Here is a 23,022-nt window from a genome sequence, read left to right as displayed (position 1 = left end):
CATGTGGGTTACATCGAGCAGCATATTTCAGTCCAATAACTTTTCAAACACTAGTTAATTCATAGCCTCAGTTCCCAACACATTGTGTGTGGTGTTTAATAGGCATTCAAGAAATGCTCATTTTATTAATTAATTCAAAATACATGGCTGTTTAAAATACAGAATGAGATACATCCAAATAACATAACCTACACAAGTATTTATCAAGTAATATTCAATCTTAAATTTTGGCATGAATACAAAAATACAAAGGATGTGACTCCTGGAGTTTATAGTCTAATTGTGGAGATGGTCAATTATGCCATTAAAAAAAAAAAAAAGGAAGTGATGAAGGAAGGGAAAACAGAGACAGCGGCCCTATACATTATACCATTGTTAATTCATGTCACACAAATGTCACCCATGCCATTAAATCCCATGTACACTATGTCTCAACACTATTCATGTGCAGACTAGAGAGTGGATTAATGTTTGTACTGTAGTTTCTTTCTCTAGTTTCAACAATGGTTCCAACAAGACTCATAAATAGTCATGTGGTGGGCATTGAAAATGTCCTCCCTATGTATCTAATTCTTCGTCCTGCTAACAATAAATGAAAAGATCCACAAATACAGTTTTAATTAACAGCAATGCTGTGATGCTTATAAATAGACCAGAGGCTCTTTGAATTGGTTGGCCTTCTCAGAAAGAATTTTGTTTTTCCCAGAGGGTCAAAATTAATTAATGTTCCTACAATTTATTTAGCAGCCTATTACCTTAGAGATGCCTAAACAAGTTCAGTGAACCATGTTAGTGTATCAAGGATGACATAATCAAGCAGCTTTGAAGAGAACACTTTGCAAAAATATACTGTATCAAGTAGTAATTAACAGGGAGGATAATAAAGAATTCTGTCAGAATGATTACTTTCCTTTATCTCTGGACAACATTACTTGGATACAATATTAGCTAAATAACCAGACACAAAACTTTTTATGGGTCTTTAATTAACACACACAAGCTATGAAAGTTTTTTAAAAATAGTGCCATTAAGAGTCCTTTATTGTATCATTAAAAGATATCAATTGATGACTTTTGTTTGTCTTTTTGAACATGCATGAAACCTTCTCATATCCATTAATTATACTTTAATTTTTCCTAAACTGAACCTATAATAATTTTTGAATGATTAGTAATATTATACTAGCAGTATTTTCAATACTATCTTAAGAAGAAAGAAAATGATACAAATGTAATATAATGAAATAACACATAAACAAACAAAACAAGAACAAACTCATAGATACAGAGAACAAACTGATTGTTGCCAGGTGGGGGGGGGGGGGGTGGGAGGGGGTGGAAGAGGTAAAAAGGTGAAGAAATTGAGAAGTTACAACCTGGCAGTTACCAAACAGTCATGGGTATGTAAAGCACCACAAAGAGAATATGGTCAATAATACTGTAATTACTATGTATAGTGTGAGGTGGATACTGGACTAACTGGGAGGATCACTTTGTAAGTTACATAAATTTCTAACCACTAGGCTGTATACTTGAGACTAATATAATATCAGATGTCAAATATACTGACACAATTTTTTTTTATTTAAAAAAGAATTCACAGGCATGTGCATCAAGATATTACAGTCTGGATCTTAGTAGCAAAATTCAAAATTGGCTTATGTCTCATAACTTCTTAAGTAAAAAAAAAAATAGAATTATCCTTAAGAGTAATCATAAAATTTTAAAAATGTATATTCATTGTTATTTATATTAAAAATGTAATAAATGACACAACAATAAATATATATTGTAGCTAAATATATATTAACTAGAGACCTGGTGAACAAAATTCATGCACTGGGGTGTGTGTCCTTTATCCCAGCCTGCACTCTCTCCAATCTGGGACCCCTTGAGTGATGTCTGACTGCCCAATTCCCTGGGTGAGGGGCCTGTGGTGATGTGCAGGCTAGCCATGCCCCCCAGCAACCCAAGTAGAAGCCTTGGGAGGCCCTAGTATCTGGGATTTATTTATCTTCTGTATTAAAACTTTGTGCTACTGCAACTGGTGTTAGAGGCCAGGGATACTGCCCAGTATCCTATACTGCACAGGACAGCCCTATACCAGCTAATTCCATTACCCAAACCATCAGTGGGACCCAGGTTGAGACACCAACTAGGTGTCTGACCTCAGGGCATTTGTCACTGGCTGTCACTCTACTGCCACTCTGTCACTTTCCTTAGACATTCACATGGTTCACTCCTCCCCTCTTTCAAGTTTTTTTTATTTTATGGCCTTTTCTGAATGCAGCCCACTTTGATCAGTATATTTTAACAACCATCACTCACTCCCTATTTCCCCTCCAACTGCAATGCACACACCCATCTTTGGGCCTTCTTGGTCCTACTTCATTCCTTCTTTCTCCTCAACTTCTAACAGTCCATATAATCAGAATTGTTTGTTCATTATCTTGACTCTCCTTGGCAGCAATTTTTATCTGTTTTATTCACTAATGTACTCCCAGGACTAAACAGTGCCTGGTATTCAATCTATACTAATATAAGGGAAATATGCTAATTAGACCAGACGTCTACCAGACATCCTTCCAGATGTCCTTCCAGACAAAGCCATGGTGGCAGGGGCCACAGCAGAGGCGGTTAGGGTGGTCAAGCTAGCAGGGGAAAGCAGTGGGGGCGAGAGTGTAGCCCAGGCTGAGGGACCTTCTCCCCCCACCCTCACCATGCGTGAATTTCATGCATGAGGTCTCTAGTAGACCAATAAAGCAATAAGGAACAAATAACAGAATGTATGAATAGTGGGCATTTACTTTATTTCCTTTTTTTTCAACAAATAATGATGCTGAATTAAGATTCCCTATACACATGTGCTTCTGTATTGGTCTTTTTATTTCTATACTAGAAGCCTGGTGCATAAAATGTGTGCACAGGGAGGTGGTGGTCCCTCAGCCTGGACTGCGCCCTCTCACAGTCCAGAACCCACAGGGATCCGGCCTAAACCGGCAGATGGACATTCATCTCACAATCCGGGACCTCTGGCTCCTAACTGCTCACTTGCAAGCCTGCCTGATCTCCCCTAACCACTCTGCATGCCTGCTTCATTGCCCCTATCTACTTGCCTGCTTGCCCCATAGCCACTAACTACTCGCCTACTGAATATCACCCCTAACTGCTCGCCTGCCTGATTATCCCTGACCATTCTACCTGCCTGCCTGATTTCCCCTAACCGCCTCTGCCTTGGCCACTGCGGCTTCGTTTGGAAGGATGTATGGAATGACATCTGAAAGGTCATCCAGCTGTTTAATCTAATTGGAATATTATACTTATTTTATTATAGATGGTCAGAACGTTTCCCTATCCATGAACATTTCCCATAACCATGTTTGAATATCCTTTCCCTGCTTCTCCACTCTTTCTTTCAGCCATCTATAGGTGGCTTTTGAAAATCTTATTCAAAATTATCATTTAATTTGCATTTTTCTGATGACTTTTGAACTTGAGCATCATTGAATATATTTATTGATTATATTAATGTAGTCATTTGGGAATTGATTATGCAATAGAAAGATATAGATAGAGATTAGAATAGAGATAGAGAAAGAGATGACATAAATATAATCTTACTTGTAATCTGTAAGGAAAATTTTTCTAATCTATTATGTGCCTATTGATTTTATTTATGAAAATTTTAGACCACAGTTAAAATGTCACATAATGAAATATATACATTTTTTTCTTTTGTAGCTTCTGAATTTTAGATCCTGTCTTTAAATTGCACATTGCTTACCATCTGTTTTCTTGCAAGAATTTTATTATTTGTTACATTTAAGACCTTAATCAATCTAGACTATACTTCTGTATATGAAATATGCAGAAGAAAAATGGGTTTAATTTCATTTATTTCCAGGTGAATAACCAGATATACCAGCACCATATTAAATAATACATCTTTTTAAATGGAATTAACTTTTGTTATATGTTAAATCCTCCTAATTACTGACCAAAGTATTTTGATTCTCTTTTCTGTTCTCTTAACATATTATCTAGTGTATATTAACTTCAAGTTTTTTAAAGAAAAAAAAAAAAACAGCTTGGTAAAAGGAAGAGGAAATATAACCTGGCAGGTCAAAGAAAATAAACATATTCAATTTGAAGATGAATTAGGGGACAACTTTAAAATAAGAATGAATACAGATGTTGTAACTGAACATCATGTCATTTTCAATCTGCCTAAAATGTAAAAACAATAAAACTATAGTTCTATTCTCACTAGTCATAAAATGTCTGGGCCAACCTCATATAGTTTTTCTATGAAAAGTTATTTTAATTTATATAATCTTGCTCTTTCTCATTGTGCCTATGCTTCCATCCTTTTGAGTAATATTTTATTTGTTATGTTTCTCCAGAAAAATAGAACTAATGGAATGTATATAAATATCCTTTCTAATAAAATAGTAATAAGCAAATTAACCATCACTCTGTTATATTTACCAGCCATGCCCACCAGTCAATCAGGAGTGATTATGCAAATAAACCCATCCAAGATGGCTGTGGCCACAGAGAGAGTAGGAGGGAGGCTTGGGTTTCCCCAGCGATGGAGGAAGCCAAACTTTCTACACACCCTGGTCAGCCCAGGCCTCCACTTAAGGCTACAAAATTTCAATTATAGAAGATAAGTAAATCCCAACAGAAATGGTGGCAGCCACAGAGCTGGAAGAGCAGGATATTAGGGTTGCCCCAGGTGATGGAGGAAGCTAAGCATCTGCAGTCCTGGTCTGCTTTTGCCTCTGCTCAAGGCTACAAAGTTTCAAGTATAGAAGATAAATAAATCCCAACAAAAATGGCTGTGGCCACAGAGCGAGCAAGAGGCTTGGCTCCACTCCAGGCTACAAAGTTTCAATTGTAGAAGATAAATAAATCCCAGATACCAGGGCCTCCACTTGGGTCGCCAGGGAGTGTGGCCAGCCTTCAAACCACCACAGGCCCCTTGCCCAAGTTGCCCCATGCCCCAACAGAACCCCCACCTGATTCGGGACACCCTTCAGGGCAAACCAGCTAGCCCCCACCCATGCACCAGGCCTCTATCCTATCTAATAAAAGAGAAATATGCAGATTGACCATCACTCCAACACATAAAATCAAGATGGCTGCCCCTTTGTGGTCAAAGATCCTGCCCCCATGTGGACACAAGATGGCCACTATAAGATGGCCAGCAGGGGCGGGCAGTTGGGATGCACCAGGCCTGCAAGGGAAGGCAGTTGTGGGTGATCAGGCCAGCAGGCAAGGGCAGTTGGGAAGGACCAGGGCTGCAGGGGAGGGCAGTTAGAGGTGACCAGGCCGGCAGAGGAGGAAAGTTGGGGGAAAACAGGCTGGCAGGGGAATAGTTAGATATCAGTCATGCTGGCATGGGAGTGGTTAGAAGGTGATCAGGCTGGCAGGCAGAAGAAGTTAGGAGCAATCAGGAAGGCAGGCAGGCAAGCAGTTGAGAACCAGTAGTCCTGGATTTTAAGAGAGATCCCAGATTGGAGAGGATGCAGGCCCTCCCCCCATGCATGAATTTCATGCACCGGGCCTCTAGTAGAAATATATTTGTTATAAGTAAATGGATCATATGTTATGATGCTGGTGAGCCTTAACTGTCCAGTGTGGGCCAGCAGGCTGGAGCCCCAGGAGAGCAAATGGTGCAGATGAAGTCCAAAGGCAGTCTGTTGGTGAAATTAACTTTTGGTTGGGCAGCCCACTTGTTTTGTTCTATTAGGCCATCAATTGATTGGATAAGGACCTCCCACATTATGGAGGGCAATCTGCTTGAAGTTTATTGATATAAATGTTAACCTCATGACATATAGATGGTCAATAAGCATATGAAAAGATGCTCAATATCACTAATCATCAGAGAAATGCAAATTAAAAGCACAATGAGATGTAATCTCATACCTGTAGGAATGGCTATCATCAATAAATCAACAAACAAGTGATGGGGAAGATGTGGAGAAAAGGGAACAATCATACACTGTCGGTGGGAATGTAGATTGGTGCAGCCACTATGGAAAACATTATGGAAGTTGCTAAAAATATTAAAAATGGAACTGCTTAAACCCAAAACACTAATTCAAAAGAATAAATGCACCCCCATCCTATGTTCACTGCAGTGTTATTTATATAGCCAAGTTATGGAAGCAATCTAAGAACACATCAATAGACGAGTGGATAAAAAAGCTACATTTACACAATGGAATATTACTCAGCCATAAGAAAGATCAAAATCTTACCATTTCGAAAGCATGGATGGTCCTAGAGGGGGTTGTGCTAAGTGAAATAAATGAGTCAGGGAAAAATAAATACCATATGGTTTCACTTATATGGAGACTCTAGAGAACAATCTAAGCAAATAAATAAAACAGAAACTGAATCCTAAGTACAGAGAACAGACTGATGGTCGCCAGGTGGGAGAGGAGTTGAGGAACGGGGAGAAAAAGGTGAGGGGATTGAGAAGTACATATTGGTAATTCCAAAATAGCCACAGGGACACAGAGTACAGCATAGAAAATGTAGTCAATAATGCTGTAATGACTATATATGTTGCCAGTTTGGTGCTGGAAATATCAGAGGGAACACTTTATGTATGCTTGTCTAACCACTATGTTGTACACATGAAACTAAAGCAAAATAATATTGAATGTAAAAAAATGTTAACCTAGTCCAATAACACCCTCTAAGTTGCTACATAATTTTAAGTTGCTACATAAAATTAACCATCACAACTATCTCATGTTATTTTTTATCCCTAAGAAAACTTATCTATAAAAAAGTTATTTTTTTTTTTACCCATGGGGAAAGTTAATTCTTGAAGAAGAAAAGTTCAGGGTAGCCAAGATTTCAGGCTCAAAATAAATAAGGTTACTAGCCTACTTGTACTCTGATTCTACTAACTGTAAATCCATTAAATATTACCTTTACCTAAAATCACAGGACACAAAGTAAAACCTGTCAAGATTTTGTGGATGCTCATTCCTTCATCACCAACTTACCTCTCTGTCTTGGACCTTCAGAGAAAATAAAATAAAATTGGTGGCCAGCTACTGGCCATTGCATATTTTGAAAATTCTTATAATTGCTAATTGTAAACCTTTCCATGCATTAATCTGATTGCCCCCTACTTGTCACTGCTCTGATTGTTGATTTAAGGGACACATTTAGGATAGAAGGAAAACATTTTGTGAGTCTCTTAAAATATAAGTCATGGATTTCCTTGTTGTAGCAATGTCAGTTCTCAGTCTAATCAGTATTTCGGGGGTTAAACAGAAAGTACTAACTTCCTTTTCATAATCCCTATTGATTTCTAACTCCCCCTCTTCCCCCACATGCAGACATAACAGACATACTCCAGCCTTCAATCAAATAGATAACACAGGTTTCCAGGAGTTGGTTACTTGGCCTGTGTATCTCTAGTAGGGTTACCTGGTGTGTGATCAGAGTCTGCACTCAGTGCTTCATCAGGAATTCTGTTGCCAATGGCCCAGTCCAAGTCATCTTCAGAGTCTTGAGTAAGACCACAGGCTGTGGTCCAATTTGTGGAAGTTGTTTCAAAATTACAGCTTCCTGTTGTGGTTGTGTACTGGCCTAAGGAAACAAACATTTTAATAATAAGTTCTGAAAATCTATATTGCACTTAGTGATACTTTTGTGATGATTTTAATTAATATCTGCATATTCTAATTCTTTATAAGTAAGTGCATAGAACTAGGACATTTGCACCCATTGATAATATCAGATGCAACCAGCTTTTTTAGTCCAGGATCTAGAAGCAGTGCATGAATATTGTCATTTATTCACTAAGTAGCTATATTGGTTGACTAAGGATACTTATAAATAATAGGTAAAACTGTCTACACATAAACAACGAACATAGCATTATAATACCTATCAAATCAAATAAATCAACAGCTTCAGTTGTCTGGATATTAATTCAGTTCCTCTGAGTGCTCTGGTGTTTGAACAGCATAGACTGTTGGAGAGGCAAACTCACTTTCTAAAGAAAAGGTGCCTTAAGGTGAAACAGTGAACAGTATGGACACACCCTTTGAGCATACGATACAATCACCATGTACAACATTTCAGAACTAGTCAGCAAATAATGAAAGATGTTCTCTTCTAAAAGTGTTGATTGATAACTCATTAAAAATTAAGTTATTCACAATATAAATTACTAGATAAGAACTGTGTTGTGATAATAACTAGTTGAGATAACAACTAGTCATCTGTAAAAGTGCCATCATAACATTCTGATATCTGCTTTCATTTTTCATTTTATTTATTTGTATAGCAACTGAGTCTGTCATTGACTTTTCCTCTCTCTCTCTCTCTCTCTCTCTCTCTCTCTCTCTCTCTCTCTATATATATATATATATATATATATATATATAAAGTTTATATTATTTTTAACATTTCTTGAAGTAATTTCTTGTTTATAACTTTTTCTTAACATCAAACTAATACTAGCACATAGAAACTTCATCAGAAGAAAAGTTTGCCATTAAAATAAACACCAAATATATAGCAAAAGTAGTTTTCATATTTTTATAGAAAGTTTTCTGCATCTCTGAGAGAATTTTCATAAAGTATCAGCATTTCACTTCTCAGGCATGATTGCATTTTATCTCCAAAAGTAAAATCACTTTAAATTGTGTACATTTATTTTATTCATTATCCATAATTTATAATTAGTTAATTTTTTGTGTTTCTTTATGGGCCCTGTATATCTTTATGCTTTTCTGTACCAAACCCATGGCTTAGATAGGTTTATATTATGCAAACAATGTGCATAAAGGTGAGAGATTCAGTTCTCCAGGTGTTTAGCCAGCACAACTGCAAAAATGCAGAACTTATCAATGTCCATAGGAGACAGCCACTGTAGGTTCTTCAGAATAATGTCACATTCAGGCTCTGTACTATCGTATTTCTGTGTAACTGACTCCCCACCATATAGGCTTGGCAATAATTATCCTACATCCTTTTCCATTCTCTGTGAGAACTCTGTCCTTCTAGCTCCAATTTATTTAAAATATGACCTTTATCTTCGACCCTAAGGATATGCATGCAATCAGGATCAATTCTCTTATATTTAATTCTCTTTACATCAATTTTTGAAACTTGTCATTTCTAAAGCTATTCTCAGTTTATGATCTCTACTCCTTAGCAACACTATTTTTAGGATTCCACATCCTCATTTATTTCAAAGTTACACAATTTTTCCACATTTTCCAATCTCACATTCTCCACTAATTACTTTCCTATAACTTGCAGATACAGTCACAGTGTCCCTCTTGATTTAAAAAATATGTATTTTTTTATTTAAATTTCTCACTCTGTATATCTTCACTCATCCTATCCAGGGGCCCTTCATACTTTTATGCAGATGGCTTACAAATAAATCCACAGCCATGATGAAATGCAGGCATTTTTCTTCAAATGCTTTTTGAATATTTCACTTGGAATACACAACGATTACCTCAAAACCAAACAAGCCTAAAATAAACTCATCATTCACTTCTCAAGTTGGGTTCTTCTTTTTGAGATTATTGACTAATTTCATAGGATGAATCTTCTCTCTTTCTAAAAATTCTAACTTTGGAGTTATCTATAATTCTGCATTCTTTGTTTTCATATTCAATTTCTGATATCACCAAATACCTGTAGATTCTCCCTTTGAAAACTTTTTTAATTCATTTCCTCCCTTGCAGTTTTATAGTGCCTGTTCCAGTTCCATTGGTTTCAGCCACCTGGTTTAATGGAGTCTCTCTCTTTTTTTAATATATATTTTATTGAGTTTTTAGAGAGAGGAAGAGATAAGGATAGAGAGTTAGAAACATCGTTGAGAGAGAAACATCGGGGATGTGCCTGCAACCAAGGTACATGCCCTTGATCGGAATGGAACCTGGGACCTTTCAGTCTGCAGGCCAATGCTCTATCCACTGAGCCAAACTGGTTTTGGCGAGTCTCCTTTTATAAATGTAGCCTTCAATCTATCAACATTACAAATGCAAACCACATTAATCACCTTTAAGAATGTTCTTATGTATTATTTCCCTTGCTAAAAATATTCAAGTTTTCACATTGTCTGAAGATACTCTTCAAAATCTCTAGCCTTGAATACAGTAACCTTTATGCAATGCAAAAAGTTTTTTAGGCTGAAATCTGTCTCATGTTTAAAATTGCCTGCCAACCGAATTTTTCAGAAAATTATCTCTTGACTAAAAACAGACTTTCTTCAACTTTTATGGTTAAAGCTAATTCTCACTTTTTAAAATGTTTTCTCTAGCATTTGGGTGCTCATTTGTCAGTCAGCCCTTCCCTCTCTTGTTCAGATAACCCTTCTCTCAGTCAGGTATGTGCTTTGTGAGTGAAACAGCCTTCATCAGTCCAGTAGGGACTGATGGTTAATATCAGCCATTGTGATGCCATGGTCCTCTTTCTTAATTAGAGTAAGCATCAACGTGGGATGCAATTCTAGACAATGAGGCTTATTGGAGAAAAGGCACATAGGAATTTTTATTTCTTTAGAAAATAATCAAAAGGAAGAAAACCTATTTGTCCTTTCTCATGATAGCATTGCAAAAATGAGATACTCAGGACTACAGAATTTGATGGGGAGGAGCTGGCTTTACAGAATAACAAATTATCATAACTCAAACAGACAGGAGTTAATTTATTTCAATTAACGGTAAGCTGGGAAGTTGTCAGTTTAAGGTCGGCATGGTGGTGCAGCCATGCGGTGCCAAGCACACATTTCCCACCTTTCAATGCTGTCACCTTGTCATCCTCACACTCATGCATGGATGCAAGACAACTGCTGTACTTCTATGGGTCACAGACATTCAAGCATTGAGGGAGACAAAAAGAGGAAAGCGCCTTTTCTTTCTGAAAGAGACACCTTTCCAAAATCCCCATGTGTATTCATTGGCCTCTGGTGACTGTAAGGAAGACTGGAGGTGATGGTATTTGCAGCTGCTCACAATGCTGCCCCAGATAAAATTGGAGTTCTCTTTTTAAGTAACAAACAGAAATAAAAAGCAAATATCAGAGAATCCTGTCCATCTAAACTGTGTAAGGTTGGAATTTCTGTTATAAGTATCTCTATCTTCCCTTCTCCATTCCATCTTCCTTCAATGTCCATTGTCTATACCATCTCTCCATTTGAAGATGATGCCAGTTCTCGGGGCATGTGTGGGTTTGTGGCATTATAGTTGTTACCACTAATTTTGAAATTCATTGCTTCTTTATTTTATATTGTCATCTTACTTGTTTACTATTTTATTACTATAAACATTTCCAGTAATCAGTAATTTTTAGTGAACTACATCATGTATATCAAAGTGTTCCCATCCATAATTATTGCATGATGAATGATATGAAGACATTGCAATATTTCTTGATGAGGTCTATGTAACATCTATATTTTCAAAATAGCTATTGCTTTAGAAAATCGATAGTGTGTGATCTTTATCATGAACCTTTGAAGGATTCAAAGCATTAGTAACATTCTTTAAACAACTGGCATCTTCCCAGTGGAATAATATGGTTGGTCAGTGAAAATATTGATCAATTAATATACGTTTAAGAGATAGCACCATAATTATCTTTGATTCCTTACATCCACATATCCACCTTATTTTGCCATACCATAATGCATAATACATGAATACTAAATAGTTTATCCTCATTGTGAAATGGCTCCTTTGCTGCATTGAGAAGGATATTTAAGAATCTGGGGAGACTGGGAAAGAGGATGTTTGTCACTGTAAGAGGCAGGAGAGAAAGGGGCCACTAGCATGCTGCATATACCCAGCTGAGAACTCAAGGTGCACTTGACACATTTTAGATAATAATTTCCTCCCATAAAAGAAGAGAGCACATTTTCTGATTTAACTGTTGTGGTTTTGTTTATTTGTTTGTTTATTTGTTTTTTTTAAGAATTGATCTCACTTAGTAGTAACCAAACATTTTGCAACAGGAGGTAAAGATGCAAAAGAAAATTTTATTTTATGACACATTTTTTTGAGGAATAACTGCATTTATTTTCTGATAAATTTGAAGGCTCTGTATATAAGACATGACTAACAAATTTCCAGAGAATGTAAAATTTATGATATGGAAAAAGCTAACATTATCAATTCTAGTATACTGAATGGAGACATTCTTTACATTATTTCATTTAATTCTCAAAGCACTCAATAGGATGGATGTTATTATATCTACTGAACAAATGAGAAAAGTGAGTCATTGAGAATTTAAATAATTGCCCTACAAGTGAGGGTCAAAGTCAAAATGAGGACTCCAGTTTAATAATCCAAAAGGTCAACTCTTTCTTATATTTCTCCAAAGGTCATTTAAAAAATGTGCAATTTATTCCATTATGCACTTAGATTATCTGACTTCAAAAATTTAGCCCTGATAATTTACATTAGAGAATATATATAAAAGACCATCAATATAAAATATAAATGAAGTCCATTTGCAGAACTAAGTCACTTGTATATTTTTGTAATCTGTGTAGTTTTGTTTGTGGATATGAAAAAAAAGTGTATCAAGAGACTAAGAAAAGTGACTTTTTAATTTGTCAATATATTATTTATATATTAATAAATTCAACTACTTCTTGCAGTTGTCCATCAAAGTTGTGGTTAACACTAACAGATATAAGTAATTTACTTCAGTTTCAGAAAATCAAAACTTCCTGTGTGTGTTTTCACATCAATAACTGTGAGGGGGAAAGCATATAAGGCAGTCTGAGTGAAGCCAGATGAACACGGGCAGCTTTCACATTTGAAAATCCGAATTACCCATAACTTTCCCTAGCATTTTGTAAGCCTATTTCTATACTGCACATACAGGTGTATACACACACACACACACACACACACATACACACACACACACACACACACACACACACTGTTCTTCATTTGCGCTCTCTGAATAAGCTGTGATAACCTTATTCTTGATAGAACTTGTTACACTTTACAATTAACCAGGAAACAACTCATTTACTAACAGCTTCTTTAAAAAGAGATAAAAAAAAAACATATTAGATTTAAATACATTTTTCTTCATAGTTTCTCACTCATACATTATAAACTAAGTTTTTGAAGTCTAAAACAATGTCTTATTCATTTTTATATATCTAACATTCAGAAAGTTGTTCCTACCCCATATTAAGAATAGGAATAAATGAAAGAATATACTTTATATAAAATACTAGAGACCTGGTGCATGAAATTCATGCACAGGTGGGGGGGTGTCCCTCACCTCAGCTCAGCCTGCACCCTCTCCAATCTGTGACCATTCAAGGGATGTCCAACTGTCCATTCAGGCCTGATCCCGGTAGGATTGAGCCTAAATGGGCAGTTGGATATCCCTCTCACAATCCAGGACTGCTGACTCCCAACTGCTCACCTGCCTGCCTTCCTGATTACTCCTAACTACTTCTGCCTGCCAGCCTGATCACCTCCTAATGACTCCCATGCCATCCTCATTGATGTCTAATTGCTCCCCTGCCAGCCTGTTTGCCCCTAGCTGCCCTCCCCTGAAAGCCTGGGTGTCCCCCCCTCCCTGCCACTGCCCTTTCCTGCAGGCCCAGTTACCCCAACTTCCCTCCTCTGCCTGTCTGGTCACCCCTAACTGCCCTCCCCTGCAGGCTTGATCGCCCCCAACTGCCCTCTTTTGCAGGCCAGGTGCCTTCCAACTGCCCTCCCCTGCTGGTCATCTTGTGGTGGCCATCTTGTATCCACATGGGGGCAGCCATCTTTGACAATATGGGGCAGCCATCTTGTGTGTTGGAATGAACTTTAATTTGCATATTATTATTTTATTAGATAGAATTTTAATATACATAGATATTTATATGAGATGAAGATAATTTTACTATCTACAGTAATGTTTCTATGTGCCTGTAACAGTCTTCCTTTCTCCACTGAATATATGTTATCTATGCCATTATATTTTCATTATTTTTTTCCTTTAGAACCTTTATAAATTTGGCTTAGTTTTTAATGTTTTACTGGTGGTTATGAAATGTTCTTTTGTCATGTCTTGTGGGCAAAGTGGTGATTTTACAAGTGTTTTAGAATTCCATTGAAATCAATTTCCTACAGTAAGTATAAAAAATACATTTTTGTCCCTGGCCAGTGTGGCTCAATTGGTTGGAGTGTTGTACCATATATGAAGAGAAGGCAGGTTTAATTCCTGGTCAGGACACATACCCAGGTTACAGGCTTGATACCTGTTGTGATGCACTTAAGTCATAAATAACAGTAAGAAGTATTATTTAATGTATTATAAATTTCATTTGAAAATATACATATTAAATGAAATATGTAATTATTTTAAAATTAATAATATAATGTGTAACTTTCATAGTATAATTTAAACAATGCCAATTACTTACACTTCCTTTTATATTTTTATTTAAAACTAAAATATGGGATGAATGTTGAGGACATTATACTATGTGAAATGAGCCATTCACTAAAAAAGTTAAAAAAAATTATGTATGATTTCACTTATATGAGGTACGTAGAGTTCTCAAATGCATAAAAACAAAAAGTATAATGATGGTTGCTAGGAACTGGGGTGTGGGAAAAATAGAGATTTACTGTTTATTGGGTACTGAGATATACTTTTTCAAGATAAAAACCTTCCGGAGATGGCTGGTGGTGTTGGCTACACTCACAGTTCTATACAGTGACATAATGGGAAAGTTTTCTAACATAAATTGCTATAGATTTATTGCCGTTTTCAATATAGGAGTAAAAAGAATAAGAGAGGACTGCCATCTGGATATTTTCATTGAGAAGTTAAAAAAAATGTTTTGGCTATTCTAAATCTACTATAGTGAATGAAAAGAACATTTCTTCTCAGCTATGCCAATATGTTTCTCTACTAATAAAGTGAAAGTCTGTGCTGAGCTGGCAGCATTAGAAGAGACAAATATACTTACCACAGTGAGCTTCATCAGACCTATCAGAGCAGTCTGGTTTATAGTCACAGACAAGGTGGGATGCAATACACTTTTTGTTGTGGCACAAAAAGTCAGTGGCTTCTGGGCAAATTTCAGAAGTCTCTCCCACTGGGGGAAAAAACAAAGGTGTTACTTTGTGATGGTTTCATTACATTTGATTAATCATTTTAATCATTTTATATATTTCACACTATTAAATAAGTTAGTGATTTTAATAGTTGTCCAAGGTAGATGTCCACACAACTTTCCCTCTTTCAGTCCTACCTCCATTGTTCAGCAAGTTACATAGATGATAATTTCAAAATATCCTTTAATTACTCAAAGGCTGACCATTAGCTATTATATCAACCCAAACTTCTAATCAAGGGATTACAAATCTTTTGTTTTTTGGTACCAACTTGGTTTTTAATTCTCATTTTTTGCAGCTCTTCTCATAAGCACCTGCAACAGAAGGTTCCGCAAATATGTCATTTGTTCTTTATTTTCCCATGTGTTCATATGTTGTTTCCTCTACCTACATTGACCATTCTCTCTTATGCTTCTGCTGGCCTCCTCAACCTCAAGTCTCAAGGAAACAACTCCTCTCTCTACCTTTGTCTTGCCTTTCTCTTTATCATCCAACTTCCTGGATGAACAGCCCGTTTTATGCCACCGAAGACCCCTCTCATTCCTGTTAAATAGTCAGCACCTCATATAAGAGCAGTTTACATGCCTGTCTGTCCCTTCAGACTCCAAGCCCCTTAACAGGAGGAGATTTTGCTGTATTCTCTTGGATTTTAACATGGCACCTGCTATGTACTTTGTGCTTCATCAATGCTAGTTATAATAATCAAAGGTATAATGGTTTCATCTAAAGGGAACTAAGAAAAGTGAATTCACAGGATTTTCAAAGAAAGTCACATAATAATTGAATATCCTTTGAAGTGATATGAAATCTAATGATAATTTTCACTGCTCCAAAGTGATACACATTAAAGATATGAAACTATTTTTATCAAATTCAACAAATTAAATAAAGCTCAGCAATTCTTTTGATACATAGACTATAAGTTCAGGATGGAACGCCTGAGGTAAGGTAAGTTACTCAAGGTTAGGCAGTATCTCCATAAAGGAAAATGGTAAAACTCCATAGATTTGATAAAAGTGCATTTTCATATCCATTGAATCATCCCCCCACACAATAGCTAAAACCTAAATAATTTGCAGAATACTTTAACAGTAATATATAGTCCAAATATGAAGATTGAAGAAAAAGCATCTAAGACAATAGCAAATATTTCAACTAGGGACATCACTAAGATGAAGAATTTACAGTCAGGTTTGTTGGCTGATTTAGAATCTTTCCCAAATAATTTTAATAAACACTAGATAAAATTTACACTTATCCAGAGCAACATGTAGACATTATTTAGTATGCAAATATATGCATTGGAGATTATTTCATACTCCACAGAGGAAATGTCTTAACCCATAATCTATCTAAATAATAAGATTTTTCGTTTTTTAAAAATTTGAATAGGCTACATCTCTAAATATGAATTATTTCCCTAACAGTATAGGATAACAAAGACATGAAGAGAAATCAAGTCAGTGCTTTGAATTTCAGTAAACCAAGCAACTGCTAAAATCCCTATTGTATGTGAATTACATTAAGAAAATATTAGAAAGCCTACTATTCTAAGAAAAGAGGATCCTAAAGACAAGAATATAGTCAATCAGATTGTAGATAGCAAAAACATCACAGTAAATAGAAAAATTAGATTATTTGAGTGATAATGTTCATACCTGTTCAGCAAGTTTAAATTTCTTCATCTAATCAATATGATAAACTCTATAGATTTCAAATATAAGAAATAAAAGATAATTTCAAGTATTCTATAGTTAATGATGCAGTGCTGAAAGCAGCTGGTGCTCATAATAGAGAGATGAAGATAATCTGGCTGGCAGAATATGGCATATGAAAATAACTAAATTATTACGTTAGCCAAAAAATAAAACATACAAGATTGACAGATTCATAAAGACCTAAAACTAAAGCAAGATAAGCTGAAGAATCCTAGAAAGAATAAGCCTGAATATTATGTGTCCATAAGAAATGAATATTTAATCCAATGAAAGCATGAGGTATATACAAAGGGTTAATTCATATGCATTTGAACAAACTTTTACCATCCTGAATGTGACATCAATTGAAAGCTGCTTTTATTCTGCTTTGAAACAGAATTTACAGTAAAGATGTCCTTGACTATAAATTTCTATTTGAATTTAAGTAGTTTTATACACAGAATTCATTCTACTTTATTTTATTGCTCCCATTATTCCAGTTTTGTCCAGGGGAAGCTCTTAAATTAGTTCTCGTGTCCCTTTGACATACTCATCAGTGTAGTCATTTCTTTTGGATACTACCTGATTTTCTAGCACTGTAAGTTGCTCAGGGCTAACATATATTTCCTGACCCGGTTCTAGAGTCAGTCATCAGCCATTTGGAGCACTGATTTCCTTCACTGGAGAATGCCCTTAGAAACCAAGATCTGGGTACCAGGTTGCTCCTTGCTACTGAGGTGCCATTATTTTCTATGCTATGATAACTTGAAGAGTCGTGCCATTTTTCAATTATGGAAAACGATCAATATTTTCTGTTTTGGAATTCTTTTTTTAAAAAAATATATTTTATTGATTTTACACAGAGAGGAATTGAGAGGGACAGAGAGTTAGAAACATCGATGAGAGAGAAACATCAACCAGCTGCCTCTTGCACACCCCCCACTGGGGATGTGCCCGCAACCAAGATACATGCCCTTGACCGGAATCGAACCCGGAACCTTTCAGTCCACAGGCCGACGCTCTATCCACTGAGCCAAACCGGTCCCAGCTGTTTTGGAATTCTTATTCTCACATGACATACTATCTTATATGTGGTGTGACACAAGTTTAGGGTTTTGTTTTTGTGCTGGTAGCTTCTATCTTATTTGTTTGTATTACCTTCACTTTTGCACAAACTCCTGGAAAAAACAACCACATTTCTTTGAGCCTGACCTAAAAAGACTAATCTGTATGAAAAGAGTCATGTCTAGATCTTCTCTTCTCATACAGGATTAGAAAATTCAATCCCCACATAATTTAGGCCACTGGAAAGTTAGCTTCCACCTAGATTGATATTTTGATTCTCCTCTTTGGTCTTGGGTCTAGTATATTTTTCTACTTTAAATTTCAGTTTAGAGTATTAATAAGTGTATTAGACATTCATGTTTTCAGTGAGTGGAAATAATATCTTATTCTATGATTTTGTCAATTCTTTTATAGCCTAACTTTCAATATAAATTTAATATTTAAAATTTGTCAATATCTTATGAATTCTAAAAATAACCACAAGAAAGCCACAGAAAACAATTTCCTCAAAGCAATACTCTTTATTTAATGTAAGTTTTATGATACTTGAATTTTTTCCCCTAGCAGATCTTTGTTTGAAGAAATCTCTCTCTATTTTGTATTTATATAAAAGTAAATAGATATGAGCATCTGAGTGTACTCCGAGCAAGAGGAACATTAGGATGTGTTTGTAGTGGTTAGAAGAGGGAGCTTTTACAAGGCCAGGGTTTCTTTTTACTTGGCAATGTAGGAATCTTCTTTGTAATTTGTCTATTTTAATTTGATAAATTATCCCTGGATAGTTTTCTTTTTCTTTTTTTTTTATAGGTATGTCTCAGAAGTTCTGGCATTCTAAGTAAAAGGTTTTTTTTTTAGTTAAAGCTGACAATAATGGGCAGTAAATACTGATTGCAAATAAAAGATATGGACCAAATAAAAGATAGAATGAGTTTGACCTACATTCATCTATTGCCTCTCATACATGTGCCCACAGGGGATTAAACCCAGAGCCTACATGTGCCCTTAGGAATCAAACACAATAAAAATTTCAGTGCATGGTCCAACCAACTGAGCCACACCAGGCATCTCGTGAACTCCATTCTTATAAAAGCTGCAACCTTAGGTAAGTCATATAATATTGATCTCTAAATGAAAACATTGATCAATAGTTTTTTTATACAACAGACTATAAGCTTTTACATCTAGTGATATCATCTGTTTAGAATCTTTAATTATTCATCCTAGAAATATATAGTAAGCAAATGTTAGACACACTGGTGGATATTATGATAGTTCTTACCTTCAAATAATTCATAATCTGCTGATGAAATTTTTTTTATTAAGATGGTATATGTTGTGCTATAATTGAAGATATTTATGGTTGGCTGTCAGAGGACAATAAAAAGTAGCTCAAGTTTATAGTTATGTTAATAAATATTTAATACATTTATTCAGTTGATGGACTTTAAAGTGCCTATCATCTCAGTCATTCAGTCAATTAATAAAATAGGCCAGATGATAAACTGAGAGGAAGCAGTTCCTACGTGAACTTTCTTCCATTCTTCTTAGCTTCCTTATCAAGAAAATTTGACCACATTGAATATTAAAGATTCAGATTTATTTAAAGGAAGAGAAACATTTTGGATACTGAAAGGGAAATAGCCTCAAGAATAGATATTTTGGAAAAGATTATGCACCTCAAATCTTTCTTCACATATAAATTTCTTATTTCACTTGAGTACTCTTGTTCTAAAAACATCAGGGGTGAGTTTGCACATAAAAAGAAATCTCAACACTGCAGAAGACTCAATATCACACAAGTATTTTCAAATGTTTAGAAAAATCATAGTGTTTCATATTTTCTATTCACCATGAACACTTAAATCTGTCTTATGCTAGAAAAATTGCTAAGTTTTAAGGTCAGTGCACATATCAGACAATTTATAGCAACATATCTGAAACTGTAACCTCAGTGATCTCAGTGACCGCAGAGCTCAGTGTGTATCACATTATCTGAAGTGTTACTGGAGGTACTGGACCATGTCATGTACAGCAAGAGTTTTTGGAAATATAAAAAATCTAATTCTGTTTGTGATGCAGAGGCAAGGTGCCTGCTAAGTGGAAAATATCATAAAGATCAACTTTTCATGTTTTTAGACAAAAAAGGGTGACTACAAACTGTGTCTATATTTGTCTGAAAGAAAATTATATGTACAATCCTCCCTTTCAATGAATGAAACTCAGATTTTTATCTTTAAATTTTTATATCTGCACATAGTTTAAGTATTTAGTTTTCTTAGTGATTTTTCGTATGTTTTAAGGTCAACAGATAGCTCAACCCTAAGATTATATATATATCAGTAATTGGTTTAAAGATTTATATAAAACAAAAGCAAAACACATGTTATTTTAGAGGGCCCAGGAAGAAGACAGAGAAAATAAGCCTATCTAATAAAAGAGCAATATGCAAATTAACCATCACTCTGCTGCACCCACAAGCCATGCCTACAAGCCACACTGGCAAGCCAATCAGGAGCAAATATGCAAATAAACCCAACTAATATGGCTATGGCTACAGAGAGCAAGAGGGATACTTGGGTTTCCCTGGCAATGAAGTAAGCCAAGCTTTTTGCTTGCCCTTGCCAGCCTAGGCCTCCACTCAAGGCTACAAAGTTTCAATGATAGAAGATACATACATTCAAAGAGAAATGGTGGCAGCCGCAAAGCTGGAAAGAGCAGGAGGCTAGGGTTGCCCCCAGCGATGGAGGAAACCAAGTTTTCCATACACCCTGGCTGGCCTATGCCTCAAATCCAGGCTACAAAGTTTCAATTGTAAAAATAAATATACCCCAGATACCAAAGCCTCTGCTTGGGTCACCACAGGTTGTGGTCTGCCTGCAAACCAGCACAGACCCCTTGCCCCAAGGGAACTCCCACCCTGATCTGGGACACTATTTAGGGCAAACCAGTCGGCCCCCACCCATGCACCAGGCCTCTATCCTATCTAATAGAAGAGTAATATGCAGATTGACCATCACTCCAACACACAAGATGGCTGCCCCCATGTGGTCAAAGATCCTGACCCCATGTGGACACAATATGGCCACCACAAGATGGCCAGCAGGGGAGAGTAGTTGGGAGGGACCAGCCCTGCAAGGGAGGCCAGTTGGGGGCAATCACACCTGCAGGAGAGGGCAGTTAGGGGTGACCAGGCCTGCAGAGGAGGGCAGTAAGGGGCAAACAGGCTGGCAGGGGAGCAGTTAGGCATCAATTAGGCTGGCATGGGAGTGGTTAGGGGGTGATCAGGATGGCAGGCAGAAGCAGTTAGGGGCAATCAGGAAGGAAGGTAGGTGAGCAGTTTGGGATCCAGCAGTCCTGGATTATGAGAGGGATGTCCGACTTTCCTTTTAGGCCAGATCCCACCATTATCAGGACTAAACAGGCAGTCAGACAGCCCTTGAGGGATCCCAGATTGGAGATGGTGCAGGCTGGGCCTAGGGATACGACCCCTGATCCCCTTGCACGAGTTTTGTCATCAGGCCTCTCATAAGAGAAAATAAAATATCAACAACAAAACTCAACTGATTTAACTGAAAAAGAGCACACACTTTTGTGCATAAAAAAAAATGTTATTAATGGTTTAATGTCTCAGAAGTCCTCATCAACTTCTCAGCTCTTTTTAATTCCCATTCCTCCACCAGAAGATAACTTGCTCAATTACTTGACTTTTAAATGGTAGTTTCTAAATACCATTTAAAAAAGACATAGCAATCATTTCCATTCTGGACTTTACTGCTGCTTCTGATATGCCAAAAATGTCTTTCCTTTTGTAACCCTTATGCCCTTATGTGTTTGGCATCATATTCCTGCTGTTCTGCTGTCTCTTAACCTTCCTTCTCTTCTCTGGGCTCCAAGTCCAATATGGACATGTAAATGCCTGTGGAGCATATTATGACCCTGACTCATTTTCCTTTGCTCTTCTCCGGCATCATATTTATTGTCATGGTTGTATCTACCAACTGGGCGGCTGATGCCCCAAGAGCTACATCCCAATCTGTAACTTTTCCTGAGTTTATACACTTACACACCTTCCATTGGATTTTTCTGTAACATATTAGACACACTAACCATGATCAAAGATGCATACACTGTGTTTTCTTTTTGCCTCCTACTTTATCTTTCCCAACTTCTTGCCTCACAATAAACTTCACAGTACCTATCTATGTACAGTCCACAGATGCACTTTTTCCCCCACCAATTTTGTCTTTATTCAGTTTTTATGCCTACATTCTCCCATTTCCTATGGTGGAGATGGCTGGCTATTTACAAGACATGCTCAAATTTCACTTACTTTAAGGACAACAGATTGCTCAATTGATATATATATATCTCAATTACTGATTGGGATAGTAATTGGTTTAAAGGTTTATATAAAACAAAAACAAAACACACACAATTTTAGAAGGACAAGGAAGAAGGCAGAGGAAATAATAAAATAAATCAACAACAAAACTCAGTGTCCTTGATAATCTCAATTATAACAGATGTATTAAAATACAATACCATGATACATTTTCTGTTGCATTTATTGACTATACAGTGGACAAAATAATCATGCTTATTCTGAAAAAAAAATATATAGAAACATCTTTAAAGGAAGTAACTGTTTTAGATTTAGTTCTATACCCTAAAACATAGCACAGAGGTCAGACTCCTTTCAAGTGATAAAGTAATATTTGCTAAATTGTGTTTAAAATTTGTAAACTGGACTTTACCATTGCAATCAGAATAGTTGGTTATTTAAACTTAAAATTAATTAAAAACATGCTAAAAATACTAAGAACTGACAAGTGCATTTAGCAAATGTAAAATGCATTGGATTAAATTGTTCCTACAAAATCTCGCAGTTAAAAATAATTATAAAAGAACTGTCAAGTACTGAAAACTGTTCAGAGGATAAATGGGCTGTGTGGTAATTATTATCACTGCCTAATATAATTTCTGAGATGTAATATATTCTGTGAGTTTGATAGTCCATATAAGCACAGCTAATGATGTAATTTATTGGTTGCTACACGGACAAGGAGGCTCAATGATGTGTGATGACATGAGGGAGGAGGTAAAGACAATCTAAAGAG

General features: G+C 36.2%; 1 protein-coding gene across 1 annotated transcript in view; it reads right to left on the bottom strand.

The window, feature by feature from the left end:
* Positions 1-23,022, bottom strand: part of MALRD1 (MAM and LDL receptor class A domain containing 1) — a 578,615-nt gene that overhangs the window by 176,233 nt on the left and 379,360 nt on the right. The window contains exons 30-31 of the mRNA XM_036459535.2: positions 14,996-15,124; positions 7,459-7,620 (exon numbers count right to left, since the gene is read on the bottom strand). Of these exons, the coding sequence (XP_036315428.1) occupies positions 7,459-7,620; positions 14,996-15,124 (291 nt within the window). The remainder of the gene's footprint in view (positions 1-7,458; positions 7,621-14,995; positions 15,125-23,022) is intronic.

The sequence above is a fragment of the Pipistrellus kuhlii genome, unplaced genomic scaffold, assembly GCF_014108245.1.
Source record: "Pipistrellus kuhlii isolate mPipKuh1 unplaced genomic scaffold, mPipKuh1.p scaffold_m20_p_1, whole genome shotgun sequence".
Classification (NCBI taxonomy): Eukaryota; Metazoa; Chordata; class Mammalia; order Chiroptera; family Vespertilionidae; genus Pipistrellus; species Pipistrellus kuhlii.
This window is presented reverse-complemented; position numbering and strand designations above follow the sequence as displayed.